The sequence below is a fragment of the Onychomys torridus genome, chromosome 8 (assembly GCF_903995425.1).
Source record: "Onychomys torridus chromosome 8, mOncTor1.1, whole genome shotgun sequence".
NCBI lineage: Eukaryota > Metazoa > Chordata > Mammalia > Rodentia > Cricetidae > Onychomys > Onychomys torridus.
This window is the reverse complement of record NC_050450.1, coordinates 74934871-74949930: the sequence shown is the minus strand read 5'-3', so window position 1 is coordinate 74949930 and position 15060 is coordinate 74934871. Positions and strand designations below refer to the sequence as shown.

Below are 15060 nucleotides of genomic sequence, written 5' to 3'. Positions count from 1 at the left end.
CGACAGCGGTTTGTCAATTAAGACCACTATCACCTGTTATAATTAGGGTATTATTGCTGTGGGTCTTCTGAAAATTGATGCAAGTTTGTAGACTTTGCCTTCTGAATTCATCAGTTTCTCTGGCATAGATCATACCATTACACCTTTTAAAATTGACTTAAGAATATTTTCTGGCTGTTTTGAAAACAAAAACTTTAGCAGTATTGCTACAGTTTGAAAGATTTTGTCTGTACAAATATTATTAAACATAGTTATCTAGTATGGTAATCTTTTATGTGTTCTTATTCTAAGGATACATTACAGTTAATGTGGCTGACCCTATTCACTACTGTTATGGTATTTTTCTGTTTTGCTTATATTATAGGAAAATATGAGCAGAATTGGTGCATAATCTTGGCATTTGCCTCAAGTAATACCAGGAAGGGAAAAGAATTTGCCAACCGTGTTTTCAGAGGTGGAGGCAAAGTGCACCTTCCTGCTACTTAGTAGGATCCTGAGGTTTCTATCTTTTGTTAATATTCAGGAAAGAGTTTCTAGGAAAGAGGAGCTTCTTGTTTAATTATACAAATGGCTATAATTTAAGTGTGGTTTTAAACATATTTCAATGTTTTCGTTTCAGTTTAGTTCACCTGCCTCCACACACACAAAGCTCTCTTGCTGTGTCCTACCCTCACTCTTCCATGCTTGCTCTCTTGTCCTCACTCTTTATCTTTCTGTCTACGTCTCGTTTTTCTTCCTGAGATAAGTCTTGTGATACAGCCCAAGTTGGCCTTATGCTTAATGATCCTTTTGCCTCCACCTCCTCAGTAAGTAGGATCACAGGTAGAAGCTACCAAACCCAGCCAGCCAGTTCGAGTGTTATCCACTCCTTTCACCATTAGCCTCAAAATAGTGAGTTATGTGTCTCATTCTTGTTTTATAATGGATTCCCATTAGCGGTGTACCTCTTTTTCTTATAAAAATGCCCTTGTGCTCCTTGAGACTAGGCTTAACCCCTTATTATCCTGACTGAGCTCTGAATACTCCATGCCAAAGTACCCTCAGGATGTTATTCTCAAACTGACTACACATTTCTTTCTGTCTGTCTGTCTGTCTGTCTGTCTGTCTTTCTTTCTTTCTTTCTTTCTTTCTTTCTTTCTTTTCTTTCTTTCTTTCTTTTTCTTGACAAGTTCTTGGACTTCTAAAGGGAACTACCAAGCCCCCAGCTCTTTAGCTTTACTGTCTTTTCTAATAGTGGCTTCTTGTCTTATACTTGTCTTGGAGTTGCCTTTGAAATTGAAGGATAGGAAAGGAGTCCTTTTCTGAATACAATTAGTAATGTCTGACACATATGTTTTTGGATTTTTTTCAAAACAGGGTTTTTCTATGTGTCCCTGGTTGCTCTGGAGCTCACTTTGTACACCAGGCTGGCCTTTGAACTCACAGAGACCCACCTGCCTTTGCCTCCTGAATACTGGAATTAAAGGCCTATGCCACCTCCGCCTGGCATCATTTTTTTTTTAAATAGGAAAAAGTGTTACATGTATAGATGTTGGCCTGCATGTATGTCTATGCACCATGTGGCTTTCTCATACCAATAGAAGCATCGGATCCACCAGAACTGTAGTGTTTACAGATGGTTGTGAGCTAATGTGGGTGCTGGGAATCAAACCCAGGTCCTCTGCAAGAACAGCCAGTTCTCTTAATGCAGAGCCATCCCTCCAGCGTCTTCCAGCGTCTTCTAGTCCAGGCTGGTCTTAAACTCCTGGCAATCCTGCTTACCCTCTGTGTGCTGGCATTGCAAGTTATCAGTCACTGTGTCCTGCTACTTACATTTTTTTTTGTTTTATATAAGTCTGCATTTTTCAGATACTAAAGACATTAAACAGTGATACCTAAAATTCAGAAGTGCAGTAGGTGAAGACTTAGTAGAAAGAGTTGTACAATTCTATGGAGTAATTCAGAAGCTAGTATGCTGGTGTTTATATAGCTATGTGAACTCGGAGCCATTGGAACCCTTTCTCCAACTATTGAGAAGGAAACTATCCACATGAATCTTTTGAGAGTCTAATGGCTCTCTATTCTGAAAAACAGATATGTAGTCCTTCTCAGGAACTAGGTGGATAACTTGGTCTTACTTAGTTTATCCAAGGAACAGACTTCCTCTCTGAATCCCAGTTAGGGTCCATTTGGACATTTGGGACAGCTTCCATTCATCTTTCTCCAGTTCTGAAGTTAAAAGTAGAAGTGTGCACGCCTTTAATCCCAGCACTTGAGAGGCAGAGGTAGGCGGATCTCTGTGAGTTCCAGGAGAGCCAGAGCTACACAGAGAAACCCTATCTCAAACCTCCCCCACACCCTAAGTAGGTTAATGTCAAAGAGAAGTAAAAATCAGCCGATGGCGGCGGTGGCACACGCCTTTAATCCCAGCACTCAGGAGGCAGAGGCAGGCAGATCTCTGTGAGTTTGATGCCAGCCTGGTCTACAGAGTGAGTGAGTTCCAGGAAAGGCACAAAGCTACACAGAAACCCTGTCTCGAAAAACCAAAATAATAAAAAAAAAAAAAAAAAAAAAAAGTAAAAATCAACTCATGGTGTTTTACTATAACCACATTCATTCTAAGATTCCTGTTTTATAGCTTACGAATTTGCCTGGCATTGGAACATATCTTGAGCTTATAAAGCTTGTTAATGTTCTACTTTAATGCCGTGTGTGTGTGTGTGTGTGTGTGTGTGTGTGTGTGTGTGTTAATGGTTAGATAGTTGCTTGTCTCTTTGCCCTCTGGTGCTGTGTCTGCATTATAACTACATTTTATAACTGGTTATACCTATAGTATTTGAGGAATTATAGGGAAGTGAAAGGAAAAGAAAGCTCTTAAGCTCCTTCTTGACCTTGTTCAGATCCTGGCCTGTTTATTTGTAGTACAAGAGTTTGACAAAAGACTTCCATAAGGCACAGCTGACATTGCTTGGCCAGTGCAATGAAGGGAACTACACAGCTGGAGGACAAGGGCTTCTTCTCCACTTCTGCCATGAGAACTTACTACCACGGAGGGGAAGGGGGAATGGGGAATGCTCTGGCCTGAGCTCCTAGAGCCAGCCCTCCAGGCAGTCTCTTTAGAAGGATTTAATCACCCAGAGAATTAGTGACCTGTTAGAGATCCTTTCTAGTTACAGGTAACCTCTGTACTCACACACTTGGTTTGCTTTCAGAGGTGTACCATCTGTAGAGCCACTGTTTACTGAACAAATACTCTAGTACCTGCCATTTATACAGAGCAAAAAGTCCCTTATTTTTGTTTTGGGTTTTCAAGACAGAGTTTCTTTCTGTAGCCCTGGTTGTCGTGAAACTTTCTCTGTAGACCAGGCTATCCTCAAACTCAGCTCTCCTCTTGCTTTTGCTTGGATTACAGGCATGTGCTACCATGCACAGCTGTTAAAATTCTTAAGTAGCTCTTTCTACCTATATTGTAAGTTCAAGATTCTTAGGAGGTAAATTTAGCTTATCATACAAGCAATTCTTTCTTGCTTCTCTGTATGATCTTTATTCCCTGCTCAAGCCTTTCCTAGTCTATACTCACCTTTCTGTTATAAGTACTTGCAGCCCTTAGACATTTGCATACCTCTGTGCATTAGCACATGCTTCTGGAGGGAAATCTCTAGACTGGCTCGTTGGAGGTACTGCTTATATGAAGGCATCTGACAGCACCACTCCTCTACAGTCTCTTCTGACCCTTAGCACAGCATAGCTTTGTCTGCTTGTGCTAGCCCATGTTTCTTCAGATTGAGAACTCTGACATTTTAAATCTTTCTGTCCTTTTTAAAATATTATTGTACCTTAAACTACAGATCCCTGAAGCCTAATGCAGGAGGATAATTGTGTGCTAAGTTAGTGGGGGTAAGAGAGGATAAGTCCAAGAGTTCAAAGATTTACAGTTCACCAAGGAACATAATGGTTATAAATCCTTTGAACCATAAACACCAGCACTCAGACGTTGTTCTTTCCTTTAACTTCATCTCTAACCTCTGTAGTTGTAATGTGAAGTTAAACTGCGGCAGTTGAATGCCACAGTTCTTAGACAATGAAGAAAATCCATTACCTTCCCATTGTTGTCACTGTTGGCCAGCATTGATGGTTAAATTAGCATTATGACAATATAGGAATGGCAAATTTTCTTGCACATTTGGTAACATGATCTATATTTCTTTTCAGCTCCAGAACCTGGGTATTAACCCAGCAAACATTGGCTTCAGTACTCTGACAATGGAGTCAGACAAATTCATCTGCATTAGAGAAAAAGTAGGAGAACAGGCCCAGGTGGTAATCATTGATATGAATGATCCAAGCAATCCAATTCGAAGACCAATCTCAGCAGACAGTGCCATCATGAATCCTGCCAGCAAAGTGATTGCACTGAAAGGTATAAAAGATTGTGGATGTTTCCTTGAAATTCTTATGTGTATTTTACACAATACAATTATTAATGTGCTCTTTTAATATGTTGAATAAGTTTAATTAAATCTGTAAAGTTGAGATTAATCCTAAACTTGAGTTAGCATTCATGACTTTTACATGGAATGTTTCTGTGAAATGTCTTAGAATAGATGTACTTGGAATAAGTTTAAGTTTTAGGATAAATACATTGATATTTGATAAGATAAAACAGCTAAAGGCATTTCTGTATAGGGGAATGAAAGTAATATTCTGTAATAAGTCATAGCTTAATATCAGGACTTAAACATTTCAGAGTTAATTGTGATAATCAGCTTCTTCATTCTTTGCCTTTTTATCCGTTAGGCTTCTTTTACCTTACATTCATCAAGCTCTAAAAATGGCTTGAATTGACACTAGGTAGAGAAGGTAGGAGGAGAAGGAGAAGGAGTGAATACAAAGCTTTGAGTCAGGGATGTTTGCATTTATTCAGACTGCACAGTTTCCTTTGATTTTAGTTATATAGTTATCTATCTACGGATTTATTTATTTGCTTACTTATTTTTAGCTGAGTCTTGCTCAGAGGGCAGGTCCCAGGCTGACTTTGAACCTCTTGCCTCAGTCTGAGTAGCTGGGATGATAGGTGGAGGCGACCAGGCCCAGCCAGACTAACTTGTTTTCATGGGGAACTATACTGCCTATCAATTTAAATAGAGTTAAACAATCTCATATTATCTGAGAACCTATTTTCTTTTCCTTTGAACTTTGGAATTGAGGTAATAGAAGAGTAGAAGTTACTAAGAAGACTAAGTGCCAGACTGCTGGGAAGTGGCATTTAAAGCTGCCCCATTTCCGTTCTGTGTAGTTAGGGACTGAACCCGAGGCTTCACATGCACTTGGCAGGTGTGCGGATGGTTACCACTGAGCTATTAGATCCTGGCCCTTGTTTTTCTTGATAATAAGAAAAGAATTTAGTTCCAGTAATGTGTAGAAGTGTGGATGAGTTTCTAGAGGTGCTGAACTTTTAACCAGTCTTTCTTCACGTTATTTAAACTCTGTTTGGGGTGTTGTCTGGTTGTTTTCTGTTTTGTTTTGGTGAGATAGATCTCTTTGGCAGTAGTCTTGGCTGTCCTGGAAGTTGCTATGTAAAGACTGGTTTCAAACTCACAAAGACCCACCTGCCTCTGCCTTCCTGGAACTGGAATCAGGCATGCACCACCACGTCCAGCCCATTTCATCTCTGATAATACATGTTGAATTACACTTATTAGAAATGCTCGGGTCTAGAAGTATTGAGAGTTTTTTGGCTTTGGGGAGTTTTTAGGATTCTTTTTATAACATTTTGTTTGTTTATTTTGTGTGTTTATGTGTGAGGGTGTACATGTAAAGGTCAGAGGGCAGCTTGAGGAAGTCTGTTTTCTCCTTCCACCACATGGATCCTAGGAATGACTTGGCAGCAAATGCTCTGCTGAGCATCTCATAGGCCTGGATTTGGGAATCTTTGCATAGATTTTATTCTTGAGTATCACTAATGTGAAGGTTCAAAATTGGACACCCCAAACTTCCTGGTTTCATAGTACAGGTTTTGCAACATTTTGGAGTGTGTCAATTTTTAACTTCTTGTACTGGCTGGGAAATAAATGGTGGGCATGTTGGGAGCTAAGAATAGCATAGTCAACAAATCATCAGAATTTGTCTCAGGCAAGAGTTGATCTCATCTTCAGGAACCAGATGTTTTGTGACAGCATACATTTTACTTCTGTTTGAAAGTATACTACATTCTAAATGTCCTTTAGCTTCCTTAAAAAGTTGAATTCAAGTGCTTAGCATCCGTCACACTTTTTAAAGGGCATCAACTAAATTTTGCCAATTTTTTTTTCTATTTTTAATGTTACTGTTATCTTATCACATTTCTTAATGCTTTCTTATGTGTGCAGATGGTGAGTTACCGTAAATTAGATTGTGTTAGTCATTGTCCTGTTCTATAAAAAGAATAATTGAGAAATTTTTATAGCTTTGTAAAATAGTATGCTATACTTTGTGTCTATTGGTCTATATCATGGCTGTTATCCCTTGTTCCCTTCCCCAGACCCTTAAACTTACACATTCTCCAGTCCTTTGATGTAAAACAATAAAAGTCTAGTTATCTGGAGTTGGTGGATGCAGCAAAGAAAGGCAAATCCTTATAAAATTCTGTTTCCCCCTGAAGCCAGTTTAAACTTCATGCCTTCTTCTTATAAACAGGACTATAACTTTCACAATTTCTTGAAAGTCTGGTTGTGGTTTATAAGCTGTGTGGGATGGGAGTCCTGTACTTTGCCTTATAGAAGAAGGCTTTGTTACATAGTAAAACGGGTTGTGGTACAAAGCTCTTAGGCTTTGTCTGTCTCCTACCTACCCTTTCACCCTCCCACTTTGACAACTTTTTCCTTTAGGAGCCAGATTCTCTGTGGCTCAGGAATGGAGTTATCCTCAGTCTCTGAGGACTAATCTTCATAGCTTAGTGATAGCTGTGGGCTTGGACCACTGTTGATTTCAGTGACATCACCTTTCCGACTGACCGGTTTCAAATGACAAGTATAAGCCCTTGCATCTGACTCTGGACTTTTAACATTCGAGGCAAATTTTACCCTCCTTTTACTAAGTGCTTGCTGTCTTAACTGGATGAAGCTTGAACTTGTCCTCATTCCAGTATATATATATATATATATATATATCATATATATATATATTAACAGCATCTGAAACCATCCTCCTTCCTGTCTCCCTTTCCTTTCTCCAGCACTCTTCTTTCCCTTTGTATCTTAGACCAGTTAAATGTAGCATGCACTGTGGTGACATGGCAAAGTTGAAGTACAACTTCTTTTCAAAACGCAGTTTCCACAAAATTGAGTTGGATGAGAGATGACTGCATTTTAAAAAGTAGATATTTCCTCCTTGTGTTTCTATTAGATTTGCTTTGTCTTATGTATATGCAGCTACCTTAGTTTATGTGTGAACTGACTATGTGGTGAAAGTTACAGCTTTGTTTTTTATCAATAAGAAAGCTGTTCCTTAGTCTCATTTTCATTTGGGATGTAGAATCCTGTAGAAGTCGCGTGTTTATAGTGTTGGAGACATGTCCATAAGAGGTAAGAGTCTTGCTTAAGGTGTAGATTGGTTTGCTTGATCTCACAGCTCTTAGCTCCTCAGTGGCTGTAGCTCCAGCAGTGTGACTCCTGTAGTTAGTTATTAGTCTCAAGATAGAACCACATTATTTGGAAGTTAAAGGCTAGTCTAGGTAGGTGTTAATTTATTTTGAACTTTGCTTTTTTCATTATTCTTTAATTCTGTATTTAGCTGCAAAAACTCTTCAGATATTTAACATTGAAATGAAAAGTAAAATGAAGGCCCATACCATGACTGATGATGTCACCTTCTGGAAATGGATCTCTTTGAACACGGTTGCTCTTGTTACGGATAATGCAGTTTATCATTGGAGTATGGAAGGAGAGTCTCAGCCAGTGAAAATGTTTGATCGTCATTCTAGCCTCGCAGGATGCCAGATTATCAATTACCGTACAGATGCAAAGCAGAAGTGGTTGCTTCTGACTGGCATATCTGCACAGGTAACGTGTTTTGGTTTTTGATAAAGAAGTTGTCTAAGGAAGTGTTTTGACACACACTTTAGTTGGGTCTTTAATCCCAATATTGTTGAATTTGACTGATTTTGAAAGACTTACCCTTTTTAAAAATAATGATTATTGGCTTAAACCTTTAACCTGACAAAATTTCAGTACTTTTACCAGTTGTTTTTAATTCTTGCAGATTAAGTAGAGATTGAGTGATTTAGAATTTATTATGGAGTCAGTGTGCTGCCAAGTGAATACTTCTGTATTGTATTAAGATGGTATAAAGAGATAATTAGGTGCGGCATGTTTTATACATTCACATTAAGCTTTAATAAGATAATGTTTGGAGTTAAATTTTAAGATATATTGAAAGATTCAATAACAAGTACAGCTGAAAAATGGCAAAGTATTATAACTATTTCATTAATTGAATCTGAGATCTACTGGGTCATTGGACCTCTGAAGTTTATTTATTTGTTTGCTTATTTCTTTTTTATTTTTTGATCCTTTGTAGCAAAATCGTGTGGTTGGAGCTATGCAGCTCTATTCTGTAGATAGGAAAGTATCTCAGCCTATTGAAGGACATGCAGCTAGCTTTGCACAATTTAAGATGGAAGGAAATGCAGAAGAATCAACATTGTTTTGTTTCGCTGTACGGGGTCAGGCAGGTGGGAAGGTAAGTTTTGTCTGTGATAATTATTTTATTGAGTCTGTTTTGCCCTTCTTTGTGATTTAAGTTCAAAATAGTCATCTTTGTTCTTTATTAATTTCATAATCAGATTTGTGGTGACTGACTTGGTATATATAGTAATACTTGTAAAAACGATAGCATTCTTTTAATATTATTTACTATTCGGTCATCTAGATCTTCCTTTAACAGTGTCTGTTATATAATTTAGGCTGACTTTGAAGTTGGTCTTCTTGCTTCAGGCTCTGAGTGCTGGGATTGTAGCTCTTTATACCATTGTGCCCAGCTTTGAGCTCTTTGTATTCTTTATTTTAGTTGCCTTCTTATCAAAGGCTTTTTGTTGATGTCTTTCACTTTATTCTGCATAGACTGATTAGAGTTGCAGAAATATCCATTTGTGTGTGCAGTACATGTCTAAAGTCTGATTCATTAAGTATTGCCCAAGATGAGGTCTGATGTCGTTAAGCGCTGTCCTTTTTAAATCCCCTAGGTAACTTGATGTCGATGGAATGGACAGCAGCTTAAGTTGGAGAGTCTCATCCCTAGCTGTACATTGAAATTACCTAGACAGATTGAAGCACTTTGTGTATTAGAATTCGTAGTTGAGGACAGCAGAAACAAGGTCTGGTTGATTAGAGTATAAAAAATTTATTGACAGGATACTGGATACCTGGCAGTAGCTAGGACAGCTGTATCACTAAATGTGGGGAATGAGAAATGAGCAAAAACGGGTAGTAGCCAGGGTTTCAGCCAGAAGTCATGCTGCAGAGCTCTGAACTGCCATTGTTGCGCCTGCACTGCTGGATGCCTGGTGACTCAGTTTGCTGCTATTTTCACTGCCAGAGTAGACTCTCCCTCAGTCTTAAAATAACCTGGTGTCCTGAGCTCCCTCTTTGAAGTCCAGTATAGGCAAAGTCACACGGCTCGCATCCTCGCTCTGAGAGACATGAGAACGACAGTTTGCCGCTTCTAAAGGGGAAGAGTGGCTCTGCTAGCTTGTGGACTGCTGTCCTCTGTGTCCCTGAGCCGGAGAACCCTATCCTCATCTTTGTTTTACACTTCTCCACTCCATGTCACCCTAGTTAGTCGTTTTCAAGAGTAAAGAGCTTGCGGTGATCTGAATCCTAGCACTTAGGAGGCTCAAGTGATTCCTAAGAGGACAGGAGTTACACATGCATCTGGCTTGTTTTCATGGCTTCCAGGGATTGAACTTAGGTAGGTGGTCAGGCCCAGTCCATAATTGCTTTTCCCGGCTGAGCCATCTTGCCAGCCCCATCGTGACTTTAGAGTCAAACTCACTCCTTTCTACCTCTATAACTTTGCCACTTAAAGAATGGTATATAGCTGGGTGTGGTGGTACATGCCTTTAATCCCAGAACTCAAAAGGCAGGCAGATCTCTGTGTATCCCAGGCCATCCTAATCTAAATATTCATTTCCAGGCCACTAAAGGGTACATTGTGAGACCTTGTTTCAACAACAACAATAAAGTAATGATATAGTAAATGTGTGACTTTGAGATTAGTTTCCTCCTAGTCAGTTTTGATTTATGGAGGAGCATCCCACAGTGTAGATGGATCAAATACGGTTCACTGATTATAGAACATTTTGGTTATTTTCATTTGGGGCCTTCAAAAAACTTGCAATGACCAACTGATAAATGACTTAGATTGATAGTAGATTTTATTTTCTTTTGAACAGTTACATATCATTGAAGTTGGTACACCACCCACAGGGAACCAGCCCTTTCCAAAGAAGGCAGTGGATGTTTTCTTTCCTCCAGAAGCACAAAATGACTTTCCTGTTGCAATGCAGGTATTTCATCAAAATAAATGGATTTTTAAAAATCTTAATTTAAATACTGTTCATAATTGATATGAGTAGTGCTTAAAATAATTCTCTAAAATAAAAATTATTAGTAAAACTTGGTAAAATAACACTCCTATTCTCATGTAATAAGTAAATTGAGTTATCTTAAGTTGTCAGAATTATGTTCTCTTTTGTCTTTCAGATTTTATTCATCCTCTTGTGTCTTATGTTTGAGCTTTGGATATCCCACATATAAATAACAAACTGTAATAAAGGAAACCTTAATTTTACTTTAGCATTTTTCCTGTAAGTTTCATGTCAAAGTTAAAGAAAGTGTTCATTTTCTCTTCAGATAAGTGAAAAGCATGATGTGGTATTCTTGATTACCAAGTATGGTTATATCCACCTCTATGATCTTGAGACTGGCACATGCATCTACATGAACAGAATCAGCGGAGAAACGATCTTCGTTACTGCACCTCATGAAGCCACAGCTGGAATAATAGGAGTCAACAGAAAGGGACAAGTAAGGAAACTTCTGCCTTAAGCATCTAAGTAACAGATTATCATTAGCGGTTTTTTTCAAAAGATAATTTTGGATATCAGAAAAGAGAACATCATAGGGGAAGGCAAAGAGAAGGAATAAGGTGAAGGTCACAGGATGTGAAATAGCAGGTGTCAGTTTAGACATCTGCTCAAGTGAAGATGGAGGGCAGTAAAATTGTGTGTGTGTGTGTGTGTGTGTGTGTGTGTGTGCGCGCGCGCGCGCACACGCACACGCACATATACACATGCTAAATAAATAAAATTTAGATAAATAAAAAAAGATTGTTATATAATCTGGCATGGGGTGCACACCTTTAATCCCAATACTTGGAAGACCGAGGAAGGAGGATTTCTGTGAGTTGGAGGCCAACAAAGGCTATATAGTGAGAACCTGTTTCAAAAAAACATAAAATAAAATAAGATAGAAAGGTTGTTTAATTTGTTTTTCTTTCCATTGATTTAATCATATTTACCTTGATCATTATTTTTAGGTCTAGTAAATGCCATGAATTATTATTTAGTTTTTGTTAACTTTATATATGTGGGTATTTTGCCTGCAAGTATGTCTGTGTACCACATGGGTGCCTGGTACCTATGGGGATGAAAAGAGGGCATCAGAACCCCTGGAACTGGAGTAATGGTTGTGAGCCACCATGTTAATGCTGGAAATCAAACCGTGATACTCTGGAAGAGGAGCAGCCAGTGCTCTTAGTCACTGGGCCATCTCTTCATCACCTGTATTTAGTTTTTATATGAAATTTCATCTTAAATTTTTAATCACTAATGAAAAATGATTATAGGTATTCCAGTATATAATTGTAAAATCTTTTTAATAATTATTTGGTTTAGAGCCAGTTAGGTGTGTATATTTTTATTATCAAAAGTAAATCTCCTGGGTGAAAAAAAAAACTGTTTGGGTTACACATTTGACAGACTCCTTTTTCTAGGGGTTTTTTTTCCTTTTATCTCCAAGACAAGACCCATCAGCTCCAGAGATAAGAATTCTGCCTACTCCCGCTTCTTAACTCCTTAAGAATTACTGAATATTTAGTGTGAGGTCATGTTAAAGTACCTATTGTGGTATCTGTAAAGTTGGGTAGTATATCATCCATTTGAAAGTAGCTGTTCTGAGTTTGAGACATTTGCCAAATCTTCATATTATCTGGCAAGTGGTTCTTACTATGTGAGTATTGTAACTGAAACAAGAAAAGTTCTTCCATGAGGGGTTTTATTTTCTTTGATGGTTAAAGTTCTTCAAAGTTAGTGTTGTATTGCTCTTGTCATTTCCTGCTTCCCCTCCAGATTAGTGTTTTTGGTTTTTCGAGACAGGGTTTCTCTGTGTAGCTTTGCGCCTTTCCTGGAACTCACTTGGTAGCCCAGGCTGGCCTCGAACTCACAGAGATCTGCCTGCCTCTGCCTCCCAGTGCTGGGATTAAAGGCGTGGACCACCACCGCCTGGCTCAGATTAGTATTCTTAAACCCAGATGGTAAACAAAGGAAACAAATGTTTGTCATTTAATTGGTTAGTCTTTGAAGAGTGGTATGTTCATGATGAGGCAGTCTGTTTCTTACCTCAGCTCTAGGCTCAGGTTCTTTGAGTCCCTGGACTGGAAGTATCTATCCTTGTAACATTTTTGTCACACTGAATTAAAGTTACTTGCTGTCTCGGTCATCAGTCTTCTTTAAGAAAGGGGCTCATCTTTGTTGAGTTGTATTTCTAGCACCACCCAAAGGTGATTTTTGAAAATTAAGTAATTCTCATCTATCTATTCAGTTGTATGTGTCTCTCATGGAAAAAAAAAAGTTAAGAATGAGTTGGTTAGGGATGATTTGAAAATCAGGAGCCATGGAGTGGGGAGGGCTTTCTTCTTTCTGGTATTGTGCTGGAGTTAACCTAGATCTCTTTCTGTGATTTTACCATATACTGTAAGCATTGATGATGAGGTTCTAGAAATTATGATAGCAAAACAAGCAAGTGTCAGAATTTCACAATAGTAACTGATTACCTTTGTGACTTAGTCTAAAAAGATTTAACACAGTGTAATGATTCTCTAATCGTTAAATTGTAGGTTCTGTCAGTTTGTGTGGAAGAAGAAAACATAATTCCTTACATCACTAATGTCCTACAAAATCCTGATTTGGCTCTGAGAATGGCTGTGCGGAACAACCTAGCTGGCGCTGAAGAACTCTTTGCCCGGAAATTCAATGCTCTCTTTGCCCAGGGAAACTATTCAGAGGCTGCAAAGGTGGCTGCTAATGCCCCCAAGGTAAATAGCTGGGAAACTGAAGCTGCTGTGATTGGGGTATTGTTAGTCTACGCTGTTTCTGAGACTGCTGGATGAGGAACTGGCTTTGTAAGAGTAACTAGCTGCTTTCTAGTTATATTTTTCCTTTAATAGAGTATGATAATTCTCAGTGTCTCTAGAGCTGATGGTTAAAAGCCCAGGATCTTAGAAATGATATGTAGCTATAGGCCTACTATGGTGGATGTAGGTGCAACTATGTCCAGTTAATAAGTATAACACTGTGTGACCTCATAAATGATGGCTCTTCGTTTTAATTTCAAAAGTTAATCAATAAATAAATAATCTTTAATTTGTAATCTATGGAGTTGTCAAAAAATGAACTGAATTCCCATAAGCCTTTACATTGGTTTATGTTGGACTGAATTAAAACCTTTCATTCCTAACTAGTGTTAATTATTAAATGTGTACTTAATTGAACTTCATTTAATGACTAGTGGTCACCATTTCATAATTATGCTTATCCTTTTTTTTCAACTTTAATTTTTTTTTAATTTTTGAGATTAGAATGTAATTACATCATTTTCCTCTTCCCCTTTCTCCCTCCAATCCCCCTCCTTGCTCTATTTCAAATTCACCTCTCTTCATTAGTTGTTGTTACATGCATATACGTGCATAAATCCAACCTACCCAGTCTGTAATCCTGCTTGTAAGTACATGTTTTTTCAGGACTGACTATTAGATAGTAGAGAACCAATTGATGTGCTCTTCCCTGGGGGAGATTATTTGTGCTTATTGTTTCATGCATTGACATAATTTTACCTTGGCATGTGTCTGATTTTGAATAATTTTGTGACACTGAGCCAGAGATGTGCCAGACATTTATTGAGTCTGTGCTATGTGTTTAATATTTGGAATGTGGCATTAATATGTCAGCCAAGCAGTTCAGATTGACCATAGACCTACAGGGTTAGCAGTGTGGTTGGGCCGCTGAGGAGTCTTTAATATTTCTTCTTCTTACAGGGAATCCTTCGTACTCCAGACACTATTCGTCGATTCCAGAGTGTCCCAGCTCAGCCAGGTCAAACTTCACCTCTACTTCAGTACTTTGGAATCCTTTTGGACCAGGGCCAGCTGAACAAATATGAATCCTTAGAGTTGTGTAGACCTGTACTTCAGCAAGGACGGAAACAGCTTTTGGAGAAATGGTTGAAAGAAGATAAGGTACTTTATATAGATAGACTTTTCCTTTGATTAAATACTGTGTTAACAAGTTAAAATTTCTGGTTTCCATCTGAGTATCTCCATCTGTTATTTGTTGCTTGTGGAAATAGAATGAGAAGAGACCTTGCCATTTTAAAACATGATCCAGGATTATTGCTTGGTAGTTAAAACTACTAGCCTAGGAGTGAATCACTATTCTTTGGCCTTGGAAATTTTTCACATGAGATGCTTACCTCATTGTACAGGCGTATTTGTTAGTGTATTTGACATTGCTTGACCTGAGATCTTCCATCCCACACTTGATATGCCTCCCTAGTCGTTCCTGTTTTCTCTCTTCCTCTCTCTCCAACCCTGTTTCTCTTTGCAAGAATTATAAACTGTCTAGCCAGGCGGGGGTGGCGCACGCCTGTAATCCCATCACTCGGGAGGCAGAGCCAGGCGGATCTCTGTGAGTTCGAGGCCAGCCTGGTCTACAGAGTGAGATCCAGGAAAGGCGCAAAGCTACACAGAGAAACTCTGTCTCAAAAAACC

General features: G+C 38.6%; 1 protein-coding gene across 4 annotated transcripts in view; it reads left to right on the top strand.

Moving 5' to 3' along the window:
- Cltc (clathrin heavy chain) overlaps window positions 1-15060 on the top strand; it is a 64433-nt gene that overhangs the window by 18015 nt on the left and 31358 nt on the right. For 2 of the 4 annotated variants that reach the window (XM_036194693.1, XM_036194691.1), the window contains exons 2-9: window positions 4192-4399; window positions 6348-6350; window positions 7750-8018; window positions 8536-8697; window positions 10409-10522; window positions 10869-11042; window positions 13132-13329; window positions 14329-14529. In XM_036194693.1, coding sequence (XP_036050586.1) covers window positions 4192-4399; window positions 6348-6350; window positions 7750-8018; window positions 8536-8697; window positions 10409-10522; window positions 10869-11042; window positions 13132-13329; window positions 14329-14529 — 1329 coding nt within the window. The remainder of the gene's footprint in view (window positions 1-4191; window positions 4400-6347; window positions 6351-7749; window positions 8019-8535; window positions 8698-10408; window positions 10523-10868; window positions 11043-13131; window positions 13330-14328; window positions 14530-15060) is intronic. The other 2 variants (XM_036194692.1, XM_036194694.1) reach the window with 1 other exon arrangement.